The sequence below is a fragment of the Halichoerus grypus genome, chromosome 9 (assembly GCF_964656455.1).
Source record: "Halichoerus grypus chromosome 9, mHalGry1.hap1.1, whole genome shotgun sequence".
Classification (NCBI taxonomy): domain Eukaryota; kingdom Metazoa; phylum Chordata; class Mammalia; order Carnivora; family Phocidae; genus Halichoerus; species Halichoerus grypus.
The window spans coordinates 44,867,441-44,885,315 of record NC_135720.1 but is presented as its reverse complement, the minus strand read 5'-3'; the positions used below and the strand labels follow the sequence as shown (position 1 = coordinate 44,885,315).

General features: G+C 37.0%; 1 protein-coding gene across 2 annotated transcripts in view; it reads left to right on the top strand.

Moving 5' to 3' along the window:
* Nucleotides 1–17,875, top strand: part of KPNA5 (karyopherin subunit alpha 5) — a 50,512-nt gene that overhangs the window by 18,831 nt on the left and 13,806 nt on the right. Inside the window, exons 8-9 of one of the 2 annotated variants that reach the window (XM_036082265.2) lie at nucleotides 7,250–7,349; nucleotides 16,928–17,091. The exons of the other annotated variant lie outside the window; for it this stretch is intronic. Coding sequence (XP_035938158.2) covers nucleotides 7,250–7,349; nucleotides 16,928–17,091 — 264 coding nt within the window. The remainder of the gene's footprint in view (nucleotides 1–7,249; nucleotides 7,350–16,927; nucleotides 17,092–17,875) is intronic. 2 annotated transcript variants of the gene reach the window in all.

The window sequence follows — 17,875 nt, the reverse complement described above, 5'->3', positions numbered from 1 at the left end:
ACAGCCCAGTGTAGGGCTCAATCCCATGACCCTGCGATCATGACCCAAGCCAAAATCAAGAGTCAAACCCTCAACCGAGTCACCCAGGCGCCTGCCCCTCCATGGTTTTTGATGAGAATTTATCAGGTGATCTTAATGAAAGAGTTCCCAGTAAGACAAAGCAAAGGCAAGCCCCTTGCATCCATCCTTCTGGCAGCACCCACACAGATCAAAACAAACACAGTTCCTTGGAAACAAGTTTCCTTAGCTCCTTTTTGGAACCCGGAACTCACAGTGGGAATTCTAGCTTGCTTCTTCAAGACTGCTGCCAGACTTGGGAGGGAGTAGGTCAAGGGTAAATTATACTGCCTGAAATCTCTCCTACCACACTGCAGCCCTTTCCTAGTTAACAGTTTTCTTGGTTACTATAAACTTTTGACTATCTTTGAGAGTTCTGATAAAGTTGATTCTGACAAAGTTTACAAGTTTTTTTGGTTGTTTCTGTGGGGGGACAGGCTGCCAGAGTTACTGTCTCCACCATTTTTGCTGAGGTTACTACAGAATAGGGATTTCTTTTTTAAAACCTAGTTTCTCTATACTTGTAACAGGTTGCAGATCAAAAATACAGTCTGTTCAAAACAAACATCTCTTCTCAGTAGCTGATCTTCATTCAATTTGACCCTGTATTCCTTACTTCCTGAAACATATTATTTTCATGGTTTAAAAAAATGTAATCTAATACTCTCTGTTTTATTTTTTCCATGCTTTTTAAAAAAATTTTATTATGTTATGTTAGTCACCATACAGTACATCATTAGTTTTTGATGTGGTGATCCATGATCCATTGTTTTCGTATAACACCCAGTGCTCCATGCAGTACGTGCCCTCCTCAGTACCCATCACCGGGCTAACCAATCCCCCCTTCCCCCTCCCCTCTAAAACCCTGTTTGTTTCTCAGAGTCCATAGTCTCTCATGGTTCATCTCTCCCTCCGATTCCCCCCTCTTCATTTTTCCCTTCCTTCTAATGTCCTCAATGCCATTTCTTATGTTCCACAAATAAGTGAAACCATATGATAATTGACTTTCTCAGCTTGACTTATTTCACTTAGCATAATCTCCTCCAGTCCCATCCATGTTGATGTAAAAGTTGGGTATTCATCCTTTCTGATGGCTGAGTAATATTCCATTGTATATATGGACCACATCTTCTTTATCCATTCATCTGTTGAAGGGCATCCAGGCTCTTTCCACAGTTTGGCTATTGCAGACATTGCTGCTATGAACATTGGGTTTCATATGGCCCTTCTTTTCACTACATCTGTGTCTTTGGGGTAAATACCCAGGAGTGCAATTGCTGGGTCATAGGGTAACTCTATTTTTAACTTTTTGAGGAACCTCCACACTGTTTTCCAAAGTGGCTGTACCAACTTGCATTCCCACCAACAGTGTAAGAGGGTTCCCCTTTCTCCACAACCTCTCCAACATTTGTTGTTTCTTTCCCTGTCCATTTTTGGCATTCTAACTGGTGTAAGGTGGTATCTCAGTGTGGTTTTGATTTGAATTTCCTGATGGCTAATGATGATGAACATTTTTTCATGTGTCTGTTAGCCATTTGTATGTCTTCTTCAGAGAAGTGTCTTTTCATGTCTTCTGCCCATTTTTTGACTTGATTATTTGTTTTTTGGGTGTTGAGTTTGAGAAGTTCTTTATAGATCTTGGATACCAGCCCTTTATCTGTCCGAATATCTTCTCCCATTCTGTGGGTTGCCTCTTTGTTTTGTTGACTGTTTCCTTTGCTGTGCAGAAGCTTTTTATCTTGATGAAGTCCCAAAAGTTCATTTTTGCTTTTGTTTCACTAGCTTTTGGAGATGTATCTTGAAAGAAGTTGCTGTGGGCGATGTCAAAGAGTTTACTGCCTGTGTTCTCCTCTAGGATTTTGATGGATTCCTGTCTCACATTGAGGTCTTTCATCCACTTTGAGTTTATCTTTGTGTATGGTGTTAGAGAATGGTCGAGTTTCATTCTTCTGCATGTGGCTGTCCAATTTTCCCAGCACCATTTATTGAAGAGACTGTCTTTTTTCCATTGCATGTTTTTTCCTGCTTTGTCGAAGATTATTTGACTATAGAGTTGAGGGTCCATATCTGGGCTCTCTGTTCTGTTCCATTGGTCTGTATGTCTGTTTTTGTGCCAGTACCATGCTGTCTTGGTGATCACAGCTTTGTAGTATAGCTTGAAATTGGGCAACGTGATGCCCCCAGCTTTGTTTTTCTTTTTCAACATTTCCTTGGTGATTCAGGGTCTTTTCTGATTCCATACAAATTTTAGGATTGTTTGTTCCAGCACTTTGAAAAGTGTCATTGGAATTTTGATGGGGATGGCATTGAAGGTATAGATTGCCCTGGGTAGCATAGACATTTTAACAATGTTTATTCTTCTGATCCATGAGCATGGAATATTTTTCCATCTTTTTGTGTCTTCTTCAATTTCTTTCATGAGTGTTCTATAGTTCCTAGAGTATAGATCCTTTACCTCTTTGGTTAGGTTTATTCCAAGGTATCTTATGGTTTTTGGTGCTATTGTAAATGGAATCGTTTCTCTAATTTCTCTTTCTACAGTTGCGTTGTTAGTGTATAAGAAAGCAACTGATTTCTGTGCATTGATTTTGTATCCTGCCACATTACTGAATTGCTGGATGAGTTCTAGTAATTTGGGGGTGGAGTCTTTTGGGTTTTCCACATAAAGTATGTCATCTGTGAAGAGAGAGAGTTTGACTTCTTCTTTGCCAATTTGAATACCTTTTATTTCTTTTTGTTGTCTGATTGCTGTTGCTAGTACTTCTAGTACTATGTTGAACAATAGTGGCGAGAGTGGGCATCCTTGACGTGTTCCTAATCTTAGGGGAAATGCTTTCAGCTTTTCCCCATTGAGGATGATATTTGCTGTGGGCTTTTCATAGATGGATTTTATGAACTTGAGGAATATTCCCTCTATCCCTATACTCTGGAGAGTTTAAATCAGGAAAGGATGTTGTATTTTGTCAGATGCTTTTTCTGCATCAATTGAGAGGACCATATGGTTCTTCTCCCTACTCTTATTAATGTGATCTGTCACATTGATTGATTTGTGAATGTTGAACCACCCTTGTATCCCGGGGATAAATCCCACTTGGTCATGGTGGATGATCCTTTTAATGTATTGTTGGATCCTATTGGCTAGGATTTTGTTGAGGATTTTGGAATCCATATTCATCAGGGTTATCAGTCTGAAATTCTCCTTTTTGATGGGGTCTTTGCCTGGTTTGGGGATTAAGGTAATGCTGGCCTCTTAGAATGAGTTTGGAAGTTTTCCTTCTGTTTCTATGTTTTGAGACAGCTTCAGTAGAATAGGTGTTATTTTTTCTTTGAATGTTTGGTAGAATTCCCCAGGGAATCCATCAGGCCCTGGACTCTTGTTTTTTGGGAGGTTTTTGATCACTGCTTCAATCTCGTTACTGGTTATTGGCCTATTCAGGTTGTCAATTTCTTCCTGTTTCAGTCTTGGCAGCTTATAGGTTTCCAGGAAGGCATCCATTTCATCCAGATTGCTCAGTTTATTGGCATATAGTTGTTGATAATAATTTCTAATAATTGTTTCGATTTCCTTGGTGTTAGTCATGATCTCTCCCCTTTCATTCATAATTTTATTAATTTGGGTCCTTTCTCTTTTCTTTTGGATAAGTCTGGCCAGTGGTTTATCGATCTTATTAATTCTTTCAAAGAACCAACTTCTAGTTTCATTGATCTGATCTACTGTGTTTCTGGTTTCTAATTCATTGATCTCTGCTCTAATTTTAATTATTTCTCTTCTAATGCGTGGCTTAGGCATCGTTTGTTGCTTTTTCTCTGGTTCTTTAAGGTGTGGAGTTACTTGGTGAATTCGGGATTTTTCTGTTTTTTTGAGTGAGGCTTGGATGGCTATGTATTTCCCCTAGGACCACCTTTGCAGTATCCCATAGGTTTTGGACCGATGTGTTTTCGTTCTCATTGATTTCCATGAATTGTTTAAGTTCTTCTTTGATTTCCTGGGTGACCCAAACATTCTTGATCAGAGTGGTCTTTAGCTTCCAAGTGTTTGAATTTCTGCCAAATTTTTTCTTGTGATTGAGTTCCAGTTTTAAAGCATTGTGGTCTGTGAATGTGCAGGAAATAATCTCAATCTTTTGGTATCGGTTGAGACCTGATTTGTGACCCTGTATGTGGTCTATTCTGGAGAAAGTTCCATGTGCGCTTGAGAAGAATGAGTATTCTGTTGTTTTAGGGTGGAATATTCTGTATGTATCTATGAGTTCCATCTGGTCCAGTATATCATTCAAAGCTCTTGTTTCCTTGTTGATTTTTTGCTTAGATGATCTGTCCATTGCTGAGAGTGGAGTATTGAGGTCTCCTACAATTAACGTATTGTTATCAATATGACTATTTTGGTTAACAGTTGGCTTATGTAGATGGCTGCTCCCATGTTGGGGGCATAGATATTTACAATTGTTAGATCTTCTTGTTGGATAGACCCTTTAAGAATGATATAGTGTCCTTCTGTGTCTCTTATTACAGACTTTAGTTTAAAATCTATTTTGTCTGATACAAGAATTGCTATCCCAGCTTTCTTTTGAGGTCCGCTGGCATGGAAGATGGATCTCCATCCCTTCACTTTCAGTCTGGATGTATCTTTAGGTTCAAAATGAGTCTCTGTAGACAGCATATGGATGGGTCCTGTCTTTTTACCCAGTCTGCAACCATGTGCCGTTTTATGGGAGCATTTAGGCCATTCACGTTGAGAGTACTTATTGAAAGATATGAATTAATTGTCATCATGTTGCCTGTGAAGACGTTGTTTTTATAGATTGTCCCTGTAAATTTCTGTTGTAGATCACTCTTGGGGTCTTTCTCCTTTTATAGAACCCCCCTTAATATTTCTTGCAGGGCCGGCTTAGTGGTCACATATTCTCTCAGTTTCTGCCGGTCGTGGAAGCTCTGCATCTCTCTATCCATTCTAAATGAAAGCCTTGCCGGATAAAGTATTCTTGGCTGCATGTTTTTCTCGTTTAGTACCCTGAATATGTCTTGCCAGGCCTTTCTGGCTTGCCAGGTCTCTGTGGATAGGTCTGACGTTATTCTGATGTTCCTCCCTCTGTACTTAAGCAATCTCTTCCCCCTAATTGCCCTTAAGATGGTTTCCTTGGTTCTAAGATTTGCAAGTTTTACTATTACATGCCGGGGTGTTGGCCTGTTTTCCTTGATCTTGGGAGGGGTCCTCTCTGCCTTTAGGACGCGAATGTTTGTTTCATTCCCCAGATTAGGGAAGTTCTCAGCTACGATTTGCTCAAATACATCTAGTCCTCTCTCTCCACTCCCTCCAGGATTCCAATTATTCTGACATTGGGATGCTTCATGGTGTAACTTATTTCTCTGATTCTATTTTCATGGATTCTGAGTTGTTTTTCCCTGGCCTCCTCTTTTCCCTTTTTATCTATTACATTGTCTTCCAGGTCGCTTATTCATTCTTCTGCCTCACTTACCCTAGCTGTTAGATTATCTAGTTGGATTAGATCTCATTGATAGCATTTTTAAGTTCTGCCAATTCAGCTTTCATTTCTGCCCTTAGAGACTCTGTGTTGCCATTAATTGATTTCTCCATTCTAGCTATTGTCTTCACAATTGCTAGCCTGAATTCCGTCTCCGACATCTTGGTTATATCTGCATCCATTTGTAAATCTGCAGCATTAAGTCATAATCTCTGAGTCTTTTCTATTTTGGGGGTTCCTCCTCCTAGTCATTCTGTTGATGGGTGGTTGAGGGAATGTATAGAGTCCAAATTATTGACCAGAACCCAAGCAAGATGCACCTGTTTTCTAGGGACCTTAGGGTTACTGGCCTCTTGTTTTCCCAGCCTGTCGTCTGGGGGAGGGGCCTGCCGCGCTGTTACTCAGGCAACCCTGTTTGGGCAGAGTTGCCCTGCCCCCCTGTGGTGGGGGATGGGCTCAGTGGGAATCAGTTTTTTGGGGCTTTTGTTCTCTGGCGGCTTTCCACGTCTCTTCCGAGAGTCAGAGCAGAAGAGACCGTTTCCAACCCTCTGCCTCAGAGCAGAGAGATCGCAGTCTGTTCTTCAGGGAGCTCTCCAGGCCACACTGTCTCCGTTTCTGTCTGTGCTGCTATAAACTGCAGCGGCCTGGGTTGTGCGCCCCTCCGCAGCGCTCCCAGTCCTGCTTCCAGGTCGGGGCACGTCTCTGCCCTTTGTGCTTCTAAAACCGCCAGCCGCTCCCAGTTCGCACGCAGGACCCCGCTGCTTAGGGTTTCCGCCCCAGGGGCTGCCCTAAAGTCCTTTCCCCGCCGCTACCGATCTGTGAGTCTGTGCCCTGTCCCCAGTGAGCGAGGCTGTCGCTCACCGGCGGTGTAGGATCCCCACAGCCAGGCTCCCTCCCGCTGCCGTTTATCCTCCGATATCTGCCCGCGGAATCACGGCTCCCCGCTTTGTACCTCGAAACCAACCGCCTGTGATATTCTGTCTGTAGAGATCCAGATCTTCTTACATCTCAGGCTGATTTCGTGGGTGGTCAGAATGGTCTGGTAGATATCCAGCTCAATTCCGGGGACCAGTTGAAATAGGGTCCCCTACTGCTCCGCCATCTTTTCTTCTCTCTCCCAGAATCCTAATACTCTTTTTAAAGTATATAGAAATAATTTTAAGTACCAAACCCAGTATTTTGTATCTTTTCTTTTTTTTTACTGGGATAATTTGGTCTTAATTTGTAATGCTTAGGCTACTTTTGGTAAGACTTTATGCATTCCCTTTTCTGCTCCCCTAAAGCCCCAGTGTAAAGATTTCATATTCAAAATTGCATTATCTATTACTTTATATTGTGACTTAAAACAATAATTCTGTCAAGGTTTAAAAAAAATAAAGTATACAGAAGCAGATAAGTCAGTTTTCCATGACACCCTTTATTTTGAACACGTTTTATGTCTTCTAAGGATCCATTCAGATCATAGATTCAGAATTTTAAAAATAAAGCAGTGATATATATATATATATATATATATATATAATTGCTAAATATATATTTATATATATTTATAATGATTTTTTAAAATTACCTTTTCCTAGTTTACCACGTTGACTGTGTTATAAAGTATATTGAGAATTTTTATAGTTTATGATATAAAATAGCTAAAAAGAAGAAATGAATGTAAAGTGACAATTTTCTTTTTTCTATTTTTTTTTTTTTTTTGGCAGGTTATTAACAAATTCAAACAGACTTACAACAACCAGAAATGCCGTATGGGCCCTCTCAAATTTATGTAGAGGCAAAAACCCTCCTCCAAACTTTAGTAAGGTATGAGTAAAATATACAAATTAAGGAATCTATATACATAAACTTTTAATTAAGTCTCCTTATAATAGACTTTCAGAGATTGAAGGAACGTTATGCCGTTTTTTAGCAATTATTTTCTTTATTGACTAGACAATATTTGCACATATACAAAGTCTAGAGATATATAATAGAAAGGAAGTTTCCCTTTCTACTCTTATTTTACCTCATGATTGCCTCTCGGCAACCACTGTCACTTGATGTTTATGTATGTTAGTGTTGACTTTAGAAATCTTCTAGTCTAGTTCTTCTCATTTATATCCTATAAATGAAATTGAAGGCCCCAAAAGCGTTAAGGTAATTCATCCAGGTCCACTATTAGTTGTAAAATTGGAAAAGTAATTAGTCCACAGTGGCTTGTGCTTTCTCAGTGTACTTTTTATCTGTTTAGAATATCTTTTTCCCCATCTGCTCATATTCTGCTAAAAGAATAGATTATTAATAAGTTTCCAATCTAGTTCTATTTTCTTACCAATAAGATGTTAAAAAGACAGAATGTAGGTAAATTTTTGGGCTATCATTATACTTCTTTTGAATTCAGTATCTATGAATGAAAGGGCAACATTGACTGTAGCACTAAGAAGAGCTCAAAATCTGGTGAGGATTTAGTGATAAAGTTTCTGGGGGCAAAAAATAATAAATTCCTAATTGAAAAATATGATGCATGAATTGGTATGCCTTCTCATTTATACTTTTCCCATTCCAGTTTGAAAAATGCATGATCATTTTAGCCACATTTCATCTGAACCACCAACATGACTTTAAAATCTCATTGGTACCATCATCTGTTGATCTTTTACCACACCCCATAGCATGTTATGGGTTCAATCATAATTCATAAAATTTTTCCATAACCATCCATGCCTATTCTATTCCATGTTTATTGACAAGTAAGTAATATGACTAAGAAGCTAGTTTAAAGCATTGTAAAGTATGCTAAAAATAAAAGAGGGAACAAAATTTTTTTTTTTTAAAGACTTGTATTTATTAGAGAGAGAGAAGAGAAAAGGCACACATGCACATGGGGGGGAGGGGTAGGGGGAGAGAATCTCAAGCAGACTCCATGCTGACCATGGGCCCCCCCCACCCCAGTGCGGGGCTTGATCTCATGACCCATGAAATCATGACCTGAGCCAAAATCAAGAGTCAGATGCTTAACTTACTGAGCCACCCAGGTACCCCCCAAATTACTGTTTTAATCAGAAATTTGGTTTAGTAGATATATATCTTAGAAAAGTTTTGAGTAAACTATATACCACTGCTCCCCAAGGAAGCAAGTTATGAAATAATATTGCAGCAATGGCTTTAGTTTAAAAGAATTTTTTATAATTTTCACATTAATATTAGAGGGATAAGGGATGAGTATTTGAACTGAGTATAATACAAGGAAAAGAATATTTATGTGGTATGCAAGTATCCCTTGATGACCTTTTTTTTTTTTAAACATTCTATATAAAAACATCATTTAGCAATGATTATTATAGAATTGAAAGGAAAAAAATGTTCATATTTTGTCTGAGGAGATAATAAGGGTCAATTCAACTGATGATGGTGAATCCTTCACCAGCTATTTGTAGGTTTAAACTTGCATATGTAGAATTGGCTTGCTAATTATATATAGATTCATGGTTTTAGCAATTATAGTAATTTCTTTATTTTACCTCTTAAAAAATGGTATGGGATAACTGTGTTTTGATTGAGTTTTTACTCAGTGAACTTTGGTTTATGCATTGCTTTTCATTTTAAATTTCTTTAAAATACATTCCTTTTAAGAATTTGGAGGTTTTTACCCTTTGCTTTTAAAATAGTGTGCATCTCTATGTGTATATGTTGAGATAATAATTATGCGATAATAGTTGTAAATATATAATTAGTTTAAAATGCCATATTTCATTTTTCTTTTTTTTCTACTTAGTATTGGAATTTTTCTTAGGCATTGTTAAATTTTGAGATCTTTTTGTGTAATTATATTACATGGTTTTTAAGAGTTCTTTAGCCATAGACAAGCAGTAAAGATTTTTTAAAATTTTTATAATAACAATCATCTACTTTATTATAAAGGACTCATTTTTAAAAACTGTCTCATAGAGATGCTTTTCCTGAAGAATTTGCTTATTTGAAAAAAATTGAAATTTATAAAATTTATAATTTGTAAAACTGGTAGTCTAAACCACATTTTTCTAAGCTTCCTTTTAAAAAATTATTGTCTTTATGAGACATCTAATGGAACATTAAGGACTTTCAGAAGTTATATGAATCTTGAGAAGCCATGTGGTTATCTTAATTTCAGGCCAATTCACATTTATAATGGTAGATACTACTTTAACAGCTGGCAAAAAAAAAGGATTTCTCAATTAGGAGACTGTTTCTTATTTTCTCTTCCGTCCTACCTCTACTTCCTTCTCCATCCTCACTCTTAGTTTATGACCCTGCTTCTTCACTGAGAAAATTGAAGCACTCTGAAGAGAACTTCCATAGATTACTACCATCATTACATTTGCCATCTTGTCATCATTTGTACTGCTATACATTCCTGTCATTGTTGGTTACTTTAGCCATGCTTTTTTATAAAGTCAATTTCTTTGTTTGGACACTACATAGCTTTCTGTTTTCCCTATTTAGGGTCATCGCTCCAGGTGCATCACTCCTTTCCTCTCCAACATTGGTAATTGTTTTACTCTCTCCTACATCATTCTCAATACTATAGAAATATACTGTTATTTCTCTCATGTTAAATCTTTTCTTAGTCCCTGAAAGCCCTATTAGCTCCCATGTTTATTGCCACCCCATTTCTTTGCTTCCTTTTATAGCAAAATTCCTCATTTGTCTATTCTCATTGTCTACTCTCTCTCCTTTCATTCTTGTTGAATCCTCTCCAGTCAGAATTTTCCCTCAGTCACTGCACTGAATCTGCTTTCACTAAGGGCACATGTGTCTTCACATTGTGAAATCCAGGGGTCAATGTTTAGACCTCATCTTAAATGACTTGCTACATCACAGTGGTGATTTCTCAGTCTTCATCTTACCTGATCTATTGCCTTCATATGACATATTTGATCACTTCTTCCTCCTATGTAATTTTTTTCCACTTGGTTTTCAGGCCACTACTCTCAAGTTTTCCTTCTACCTCAATGATTGCTCCTTCTCAGTTTCATATATTAGTTCCTCTTCTCTTTTTCCTACTAAAGTTGAGAGTACAAAGTGAATGGTTTTGGCTTTTTCTTATCTTTATCTGCATTCAATTTCTTGTTGATATTGCCCATTCTGTGACTTTAAATGTCATCCACATGCCAGCAACTTCCAGATTTCAGTGCTTGGCTCAGATCTTTTTAACTCCAAACTCAGCATCTTTATTTGGATACCTAATAGACATCTTAAACCTAACATATTTAAAATGTAATTCCTGTTCTCTTCCCCTAGAATCTTCTGTGCCAACAGTTTTTCATATCAGTTAATAGAATTTCATCTTCCATTATTAAATGAGGTACTTTAACATTTTTTGCGTGCTTTCTCTTTTATCTCATTCTCTACATTCACTCCATCAGTAAATCCTATTGGCTGTACTTCTGAAGTATATTCAGGTAGGGGTTCCTTTAGCCAAATTTGGTACTATTTGAGGATCAAGATGAATTAAGGAAAGGAAATACTTTTTTTTTTTTATGATTTTATTTATTTGTTTGACACAGAGAGAGACAGCACAAGCAGGAGAAGCGGCAGGCAGAGGGAGAGGGAGAAACAGACTCACTGCTGAGCAGGGAGCCCGATGTGGGACTCGATCCCAGGACCCTGGGATCATGACCTGAGCAGAAGGCAGATGCTTAACTGACTGAGCCACCCAGGCACCCCAGATTCTTTTTATTCAATGTGTTAAAAGTATTTCCTTTCCTTAGGGGCACCTGGGTGGCTTAGTTGTTAAGCGTCTGCCTTCGGCTCAGGTCATGATACCAGGGTCCTGGGATCGAGTCCCACATCGGGCTCCCTGGTCAGCAGTGAGTCTGTTTCTCCCTCTACCTCCTGCTTCCCCTGCTTGTGTGTGCACGTACTCTCTTCTCTCTTTCTGACAAATAAGTAAGTAAAAATCTTTAAAAAAAAAAGAATCTGTGAGTCTATCCTAATACTAAAAATGGGGAAAGAAAGCTCTTTTTAACAGAAGAATCCCAATTAATACTTGTAGAAGGACTTCATATTAGAAAAGTCATTTACCATGCTAATAATTGATTTAGGCAGGAATCATCAATGAGTTCTATGACATTTAGGTGAAAGATCGTTGGGAACAGAATATTGACATGGTTAGAAAGTATTGCCCTACAGAGTATTTATTAATTACAAAGAGGATAGGAGGGAGTTTTATTTACTGCTGAGAATTCTGGTGGAGTTTAGTCACCTTAACCAAATGATTAAGTTTAACATTACTAATAAAGGGAAAACTGACATTATGTGCCTTCAGATGTGTCATGACTAAAAATAACACATCATCACTTATGTAACGCTCTTGCTGGAAATGTTTAGTCTGAATCTAATAATGAGGAAACAGTAAGACAAATCAGAATTGAGGAATGGTTTGTGAAATAAATGTCCAGACTCTAAGAATATCAGTGGTGTGAAAGCACACAGATAGGCTGAGGAGCTATTCAAGATTAAAAGACGGCACACACCTATTAGAACGGTTAAAATCTAAAAAGCTAATAATACGAAGTGCTGACAAGATGGATAGCAACTGAAATTCTTAAACATCGCTGATAGGAATGTAAAATGGCACAGACACTTTAGTAAGAAGACAGTTTCTTACTGTGCTATTTAGCAATATGGTACTTACCCAAGGAAGAGGACATAGTATGTGTACAAAAAGACCTGTACATAAATGTTTATGAGAGCTTTATTCATAATCACCAAAAATTGGAAACAGCCCAAACGTATAATAGCTGGTGTATGGATAAACAAATTATGTTTCATTCGTATGATGGAATATAACTCAACAATAAAGAAGAAGAAGCTAGTGGTACATGCAACAACATGAGTGAATTTCACAAGAATTAAGCTAAACAAAAGAAGCCACACACAAATGCTATATCTTGTATATTTCGTTAATATAATATTTTGGAAAAAACAAAACTATAGAAACAAAATCAGATCCGTGATTGCCTAAAAGGGACAGGAGGGTAGTTTTAAAGATGATAGAAATATTCTGTATCTTCATTGGGTGGTAGCTATACAACTGAATGTATTTGTCAAAACTCTCATTAGAACTGTACACCTGAAAAGAATTATTTTTACTGTAGTTTATACTTCAATAAACCTGATTTTTTTAAGATACTAGTGAGATATAACAAGTAAATGCAGTGTTTAATTATTGATTAGATCATGGATTGAAATTAAGTTCTAGCTTAAAATATTTAAATTTGCTTTAGATCTTAGATAATATTATTGTACCAATGAAAAATTTTTGGATGTGACAATAACAATGTCTTAGAAGAATGTAAAGAAATGCCATTTTTCTTAGGAGATACATGCTGAAGGATGTAGGGGTGAAGTATCATGATAACGTCTGCAGTTGGTTCTCAAATAGGCCAGCAAATATATTTTTAAAATATATTTTATATGTATATATATGTGTGTGTGTGTATATATATGCATATTTCCCATTTCATCTCACAATGTTTTCAAAAGACATGTATTCAAGAATTGAGATTTAATAAAATTAGTAATTTTTACTGCTTCTACAAGGTAATTCTTAAATAGGCACCCTCCCCCTTCCCCCCGCCGGCCTCTTTGCAAGTATGTGAACATAAAGAATACAAAGATCTGTGGTACATTTTGGTACCACTGCCTTGATTTATGCTGAGTTTTACCCACCATTGCTTTTATAGCTTTAGTGCAAATGTCAACAAAATGAAAAAGACCAATTATGTGTTAGTATAATTATGAAAATTTTGGCATTAAAGATTGCTTCCCCCAAGGTTTCAAGAATCCCTCAGGGATCCATGGACCACACTTTGAGAACCACTGGCCTACAATTTAATGCTTAATATCTACATAATTCCCTCATTTTCTTTAAGTGCTTGCTTATAAGTTACCTTTTCCATGAGCTGTACTCTGACTACCCTACATAATAATGTAATCTCTTACTACCCCAGCCACTGACCTCCACATTTTACTCTTATTTTTTCTTAGCATCTTTTAACATAATATATGTTTTTAAAAATTTATTACCTATTTAATTTTTTAAAAAAAATCTTTCTTCCACTAAAATATAAACTCCTTAGAGTTAGGAATCTTTGTCTCTTTTTGTTTACTTATGTATTCCAAACTTACAGTGTAATTCACATTAATAGGGCTTAAGACTTTTGTTGGGTAAATTTTCTGTGATTTTCTATGAGAGATTTTATCATTCACATTTTTTTGAAATTTTTATCTTCACAATCATATTTTCAAGAATTTTTTTTGTTCTCTGATTGCTCATCTTTAGATAGACTTTTTCTATATAGGTGTTACAGCTTTTTTTATGGACCCAGCAAATTATCTACCTGAGGATTTATAATTTTTTTGAAGTTTTCTTTTTTCTGGTGTCTCTGTTTCTTTGTATGTTTTTGTTTTGTTTGTGGTTTGTTTGTTTTAGTCTCTTTTTTACTGGGAGATCTCCTCATATAACTTGTGATCCTGGGCACTCTGGACATACTTAGGAGGCAGACACTAAAAGCTAAATGGAAAATGGGTATAGAGGTGGGTGTATAGACTTGTCCTTTCATGGGCTTCATTATAGAGTAATTGGGCAGCAGAACGATGTCTTCTTTGAGGAATTCAGAATTTCTGTATGTTTTCTGAGACCATTCTGTTTCTCCAGAGACAGATTTTCCAGTCTCCTGCTGCAAAGTGAATAGATTGGGTTGAGGTGTAGAGTAGATAATACTACTGGAGATGTGGGAGCTGGGCATTGGAAGAGGACTACAGGTTTTCATCAGTCAGTATGTAAACTTTTATTTAATCTCTGTGATTTCTGTTCTCATGCTTTATTTCAAACTTGTCTTTGATACCTCAAGTTCAGTTTCTGTAGTTCACTTTTTGTTTTTCAGTTTCTCCTTAAAATAAACCTCTAGTCTTTGCTGGCATTGAGAATATTAGACACCTACCTGTAGTCTAACCTCTTTCTCATTTAGCTTTTTAAGCTTTCTTTCTGTTTTAGCATCATTCCTCTCCTGTGCCTTCTGTGATAGCTGGCACCTCTGATTCTTGAGGCCCTTTGGGGTGATGATTGGAGGATAAATTAGCTTTCTTCTTCTTCTTCGTTTTTTTAAATTAGCTTTCTTCTTATTGGTAGTTCCCTCTGCAGGCATAGAGGTGTCACCTTTCTCTCCTCACTTATAATCCTGTCCACGATATCTTATGGGCATGATTACAGATGTCTGCTGCACTCCTCAGAGATCGGATTTGTATTTCTCTTTCTTCTTTCCCTTGTTTCTGAGAAGACAGTGGCTCAGAAGTGTTTTTATTTTGCTCCCTTAAAACTAGAAATCTGTGGGGCGCCTGGGTGGCTCAGTTGGTTAAGCGACTGCCTTCGGCTCAGGTCATGATCCTGGAGACCCGGGATCGAGTCCCGCATCGGGCTCCCTGCTCAGCAGGGAGTCTGCTTCTCCCTCTGACCCTCCCCCCTCTCATGTGCTCTCTCTCTCTCATTCTCTCTCTCAAATAAATAAATAAAATCTTTAAAAAAAAAAAAAAAACTCGAAATCTGTAATGCTGTAATAGTTTCATTTTTTAAATCAGTAAAAAGATACGGATCAGTATGCTGATTTTTTTAACTCAAAAATTTATATTTGCTTTAAATGATTCTCACATTTCTCTGTTTGAGGAAGAGGAGGTCATTGGCAAAGGTGAAGGCATGTTTGTTTGGAAAGGATCCAGTTGTGCAGATTTGTTTTACTAACTTACAAACACATCTATTTTGTAAGCAAACTGTTTTTTTTGTTCCTGGGCCCTGGGGTCATCTGTACAGAAGGGCCCAGCAGAGAAAATAGATAAGTATTTTCAGAAGGTTATAGTTTATGTACTGGCAATCTTTAAAATAGAGGTAAAGAGAAAATTCATCTTAAGTACTAGAACCTTAAAAAAGCTGTCATTACTCTTTATTTGTGGCACATCTAAATTTAGTATACAGCTCTTATCTGAGGGATACTTTAGGTTGCTGATTAAAAAAAAAAAACAACTTGGGGCGTTTGGGTGGCTCAGTTGGTTAAGCGTCTGCCTTTGGCTCAGGCCATGATCTCAGGGTCCTGGGATCAAGCCCCACAGCAGGCTCCCCGCTGCTTCTCCCTCTGCCTCTGCCTGCCGCTCCCCCTGATTGTGCCCTTTCTCTTTCTTTCTCTGTCAAATAAGTAAATAAAAATCTTAAAAAAAACAACTCTTAAAAAAAAACTTTAAGGAATATAGAATCAATACTGATCATGGCAATAAAAAGAGCGAACATCTCTGTGCTTACTGTATGTCAGGTGCTGTTCTAAGATGCTACATGCATTCTTACTAATTTAACAGTACTGTTTCATCCCTCTTTTATAAATGAAGAAATTGGATTTCAGAGATGTTAGGTAATTTTCCCATGGTCATACAGCTAGTGAATCTAGGACTGTCTGATTTGAGAAAGGAAGGATCATAGAATTTGTCTAATTCGGCCTTTGTTTCACAGATTTGGAAACTGAGTCTCAGAGAGGTGAAGTGATATGCTCATTTCACAACTAAGTAGTTGTAATATTAATGCTAGAGGGACTAAAACCTGTTGTCATGTATGTGGTTTTTCTTTTTTTGTAATTGAAGATTCAGGGTTTCAGTACATTAAGAAGTATAGTTTATTAGTGACTTTCATTTAAAAATCCTTCCGATTTCTTTTTGTATTTTCTACACCTTTAGTCCTCAACTGATTATTATTTGTTTCCAATAATGTACATGTAATAAGTAGGGTGAGGTTTATTTCAGTTGGTTCATATTTCATGATCATATTAAACACCTAACTAAAACATCTTTACTTCTCTTAGCTTTGGTATGCCTTTTTTGGGTGTGTTATGTGTGTGATTTAAACATAGGGGATCTCAAATATGTATTTCATTACTCTTAAAACTTTTAAATTACCACATATCTTACTTAATGTAAGATTAATTGGAGGGGCACCTGGGTGGCTCAGTCAGTTAAGCGTCCGATTCTTAGTTTCAGACCAGATCATGATCTCAGGTCCTGAGATCGAGCTCTGTGTTGAGCTCCCTGCTCAGCGGGGAGTCTGCTTCCTCTCTTCTCTCTCTCTCTCTTCCTCTTTCCCTCCCCCAGCTTGTGCCCTCTCTCTCTCTCTCAGATAAATAAATAAATCTTTAAAAAAAAGATTAATTGGAAACAATCAGTTACATGTTCATATATATGATCATAATTTTTTAAAACAATAGAATGTTTTAATTTCTCTGGTATTTTTATAGCATTAGTTTTGTTTTAAAATGGGTTTCTATATTTTCCTAAAGAAACTCAGTCTTAGAGAAAATTGTTAAATATTGGCTCTTTTCTTCCAGGTTTCACCTTGCTTAAATGTCTTGTCACGATTGTTGTTTAGCAGTGACCCAGATGTATTAGCAGATGTGTGCTGGGCCCTTTCTTATCTTTCTGATGGACCCAATGATAAAATTCAAGCAGTCATTGATTCTGGAGTCTGTCGAAGATTGGTGGAACTTTTGATGTAACTACAATTTATGATTAATAATTGTATGATTGTGTATTAAATTTAGCAGTTAGAGTAATGGCTTTATAAATATCTCGAGAGTGACTATCTTCAGAAGAATTGAAAAGCCATCAACCCCACTTTTCAGAATAGCTGTAATGCTGAAAAGTTGACCTTTTTAAATTTGTATCTCATCCTTTAGTTGGAACTAATAATTTTGTGAATGTATTTCATTAGTTTTAATCTTTTTATGAATGGCAGGGACTTAATTCAACAGGTATATACGGAATGCCTGTTACCTGCTAGAGTATTGTACAACATATTGTTAATGAAGTACAGAACTCGGTACCTGCTCTCACAGAACCAGTAATCTAGTTAGTTGTTCATTACAGTAACTAATTTGTGTACAAGTCCATGTAGTGAAAACATTTAGTATTTCACTTGTTTTAGTATTTCACTTGCTAGGCTATTATTGCTACCTTCTTTAAAAAGAACAGATTTTTTTTATAAAAGAAGTTTAAAAACTTGTAAGAGAATTTGTTTTAAAAAGATAGTTTATCTTTTTCTTTAAAAAGATTTATTATACTACTTCCTTTTGTCAAAAAGCCATTAGGTAGGCTCAAACAAAGCAGATGGCACAAAGAAGAAAGGTCTGATAAGGGGTTGTGGCTCTAATCCAAAGACAACATCTGAGGAGGGTAGGCAGGCAGGTCCAATGAGGGGATCAGGGCTCAAGCTTGAGGATGGCACCCACTAGAGCAGAATAGCAAGCAGGCTGGAACAACACATGATGGATAACAGC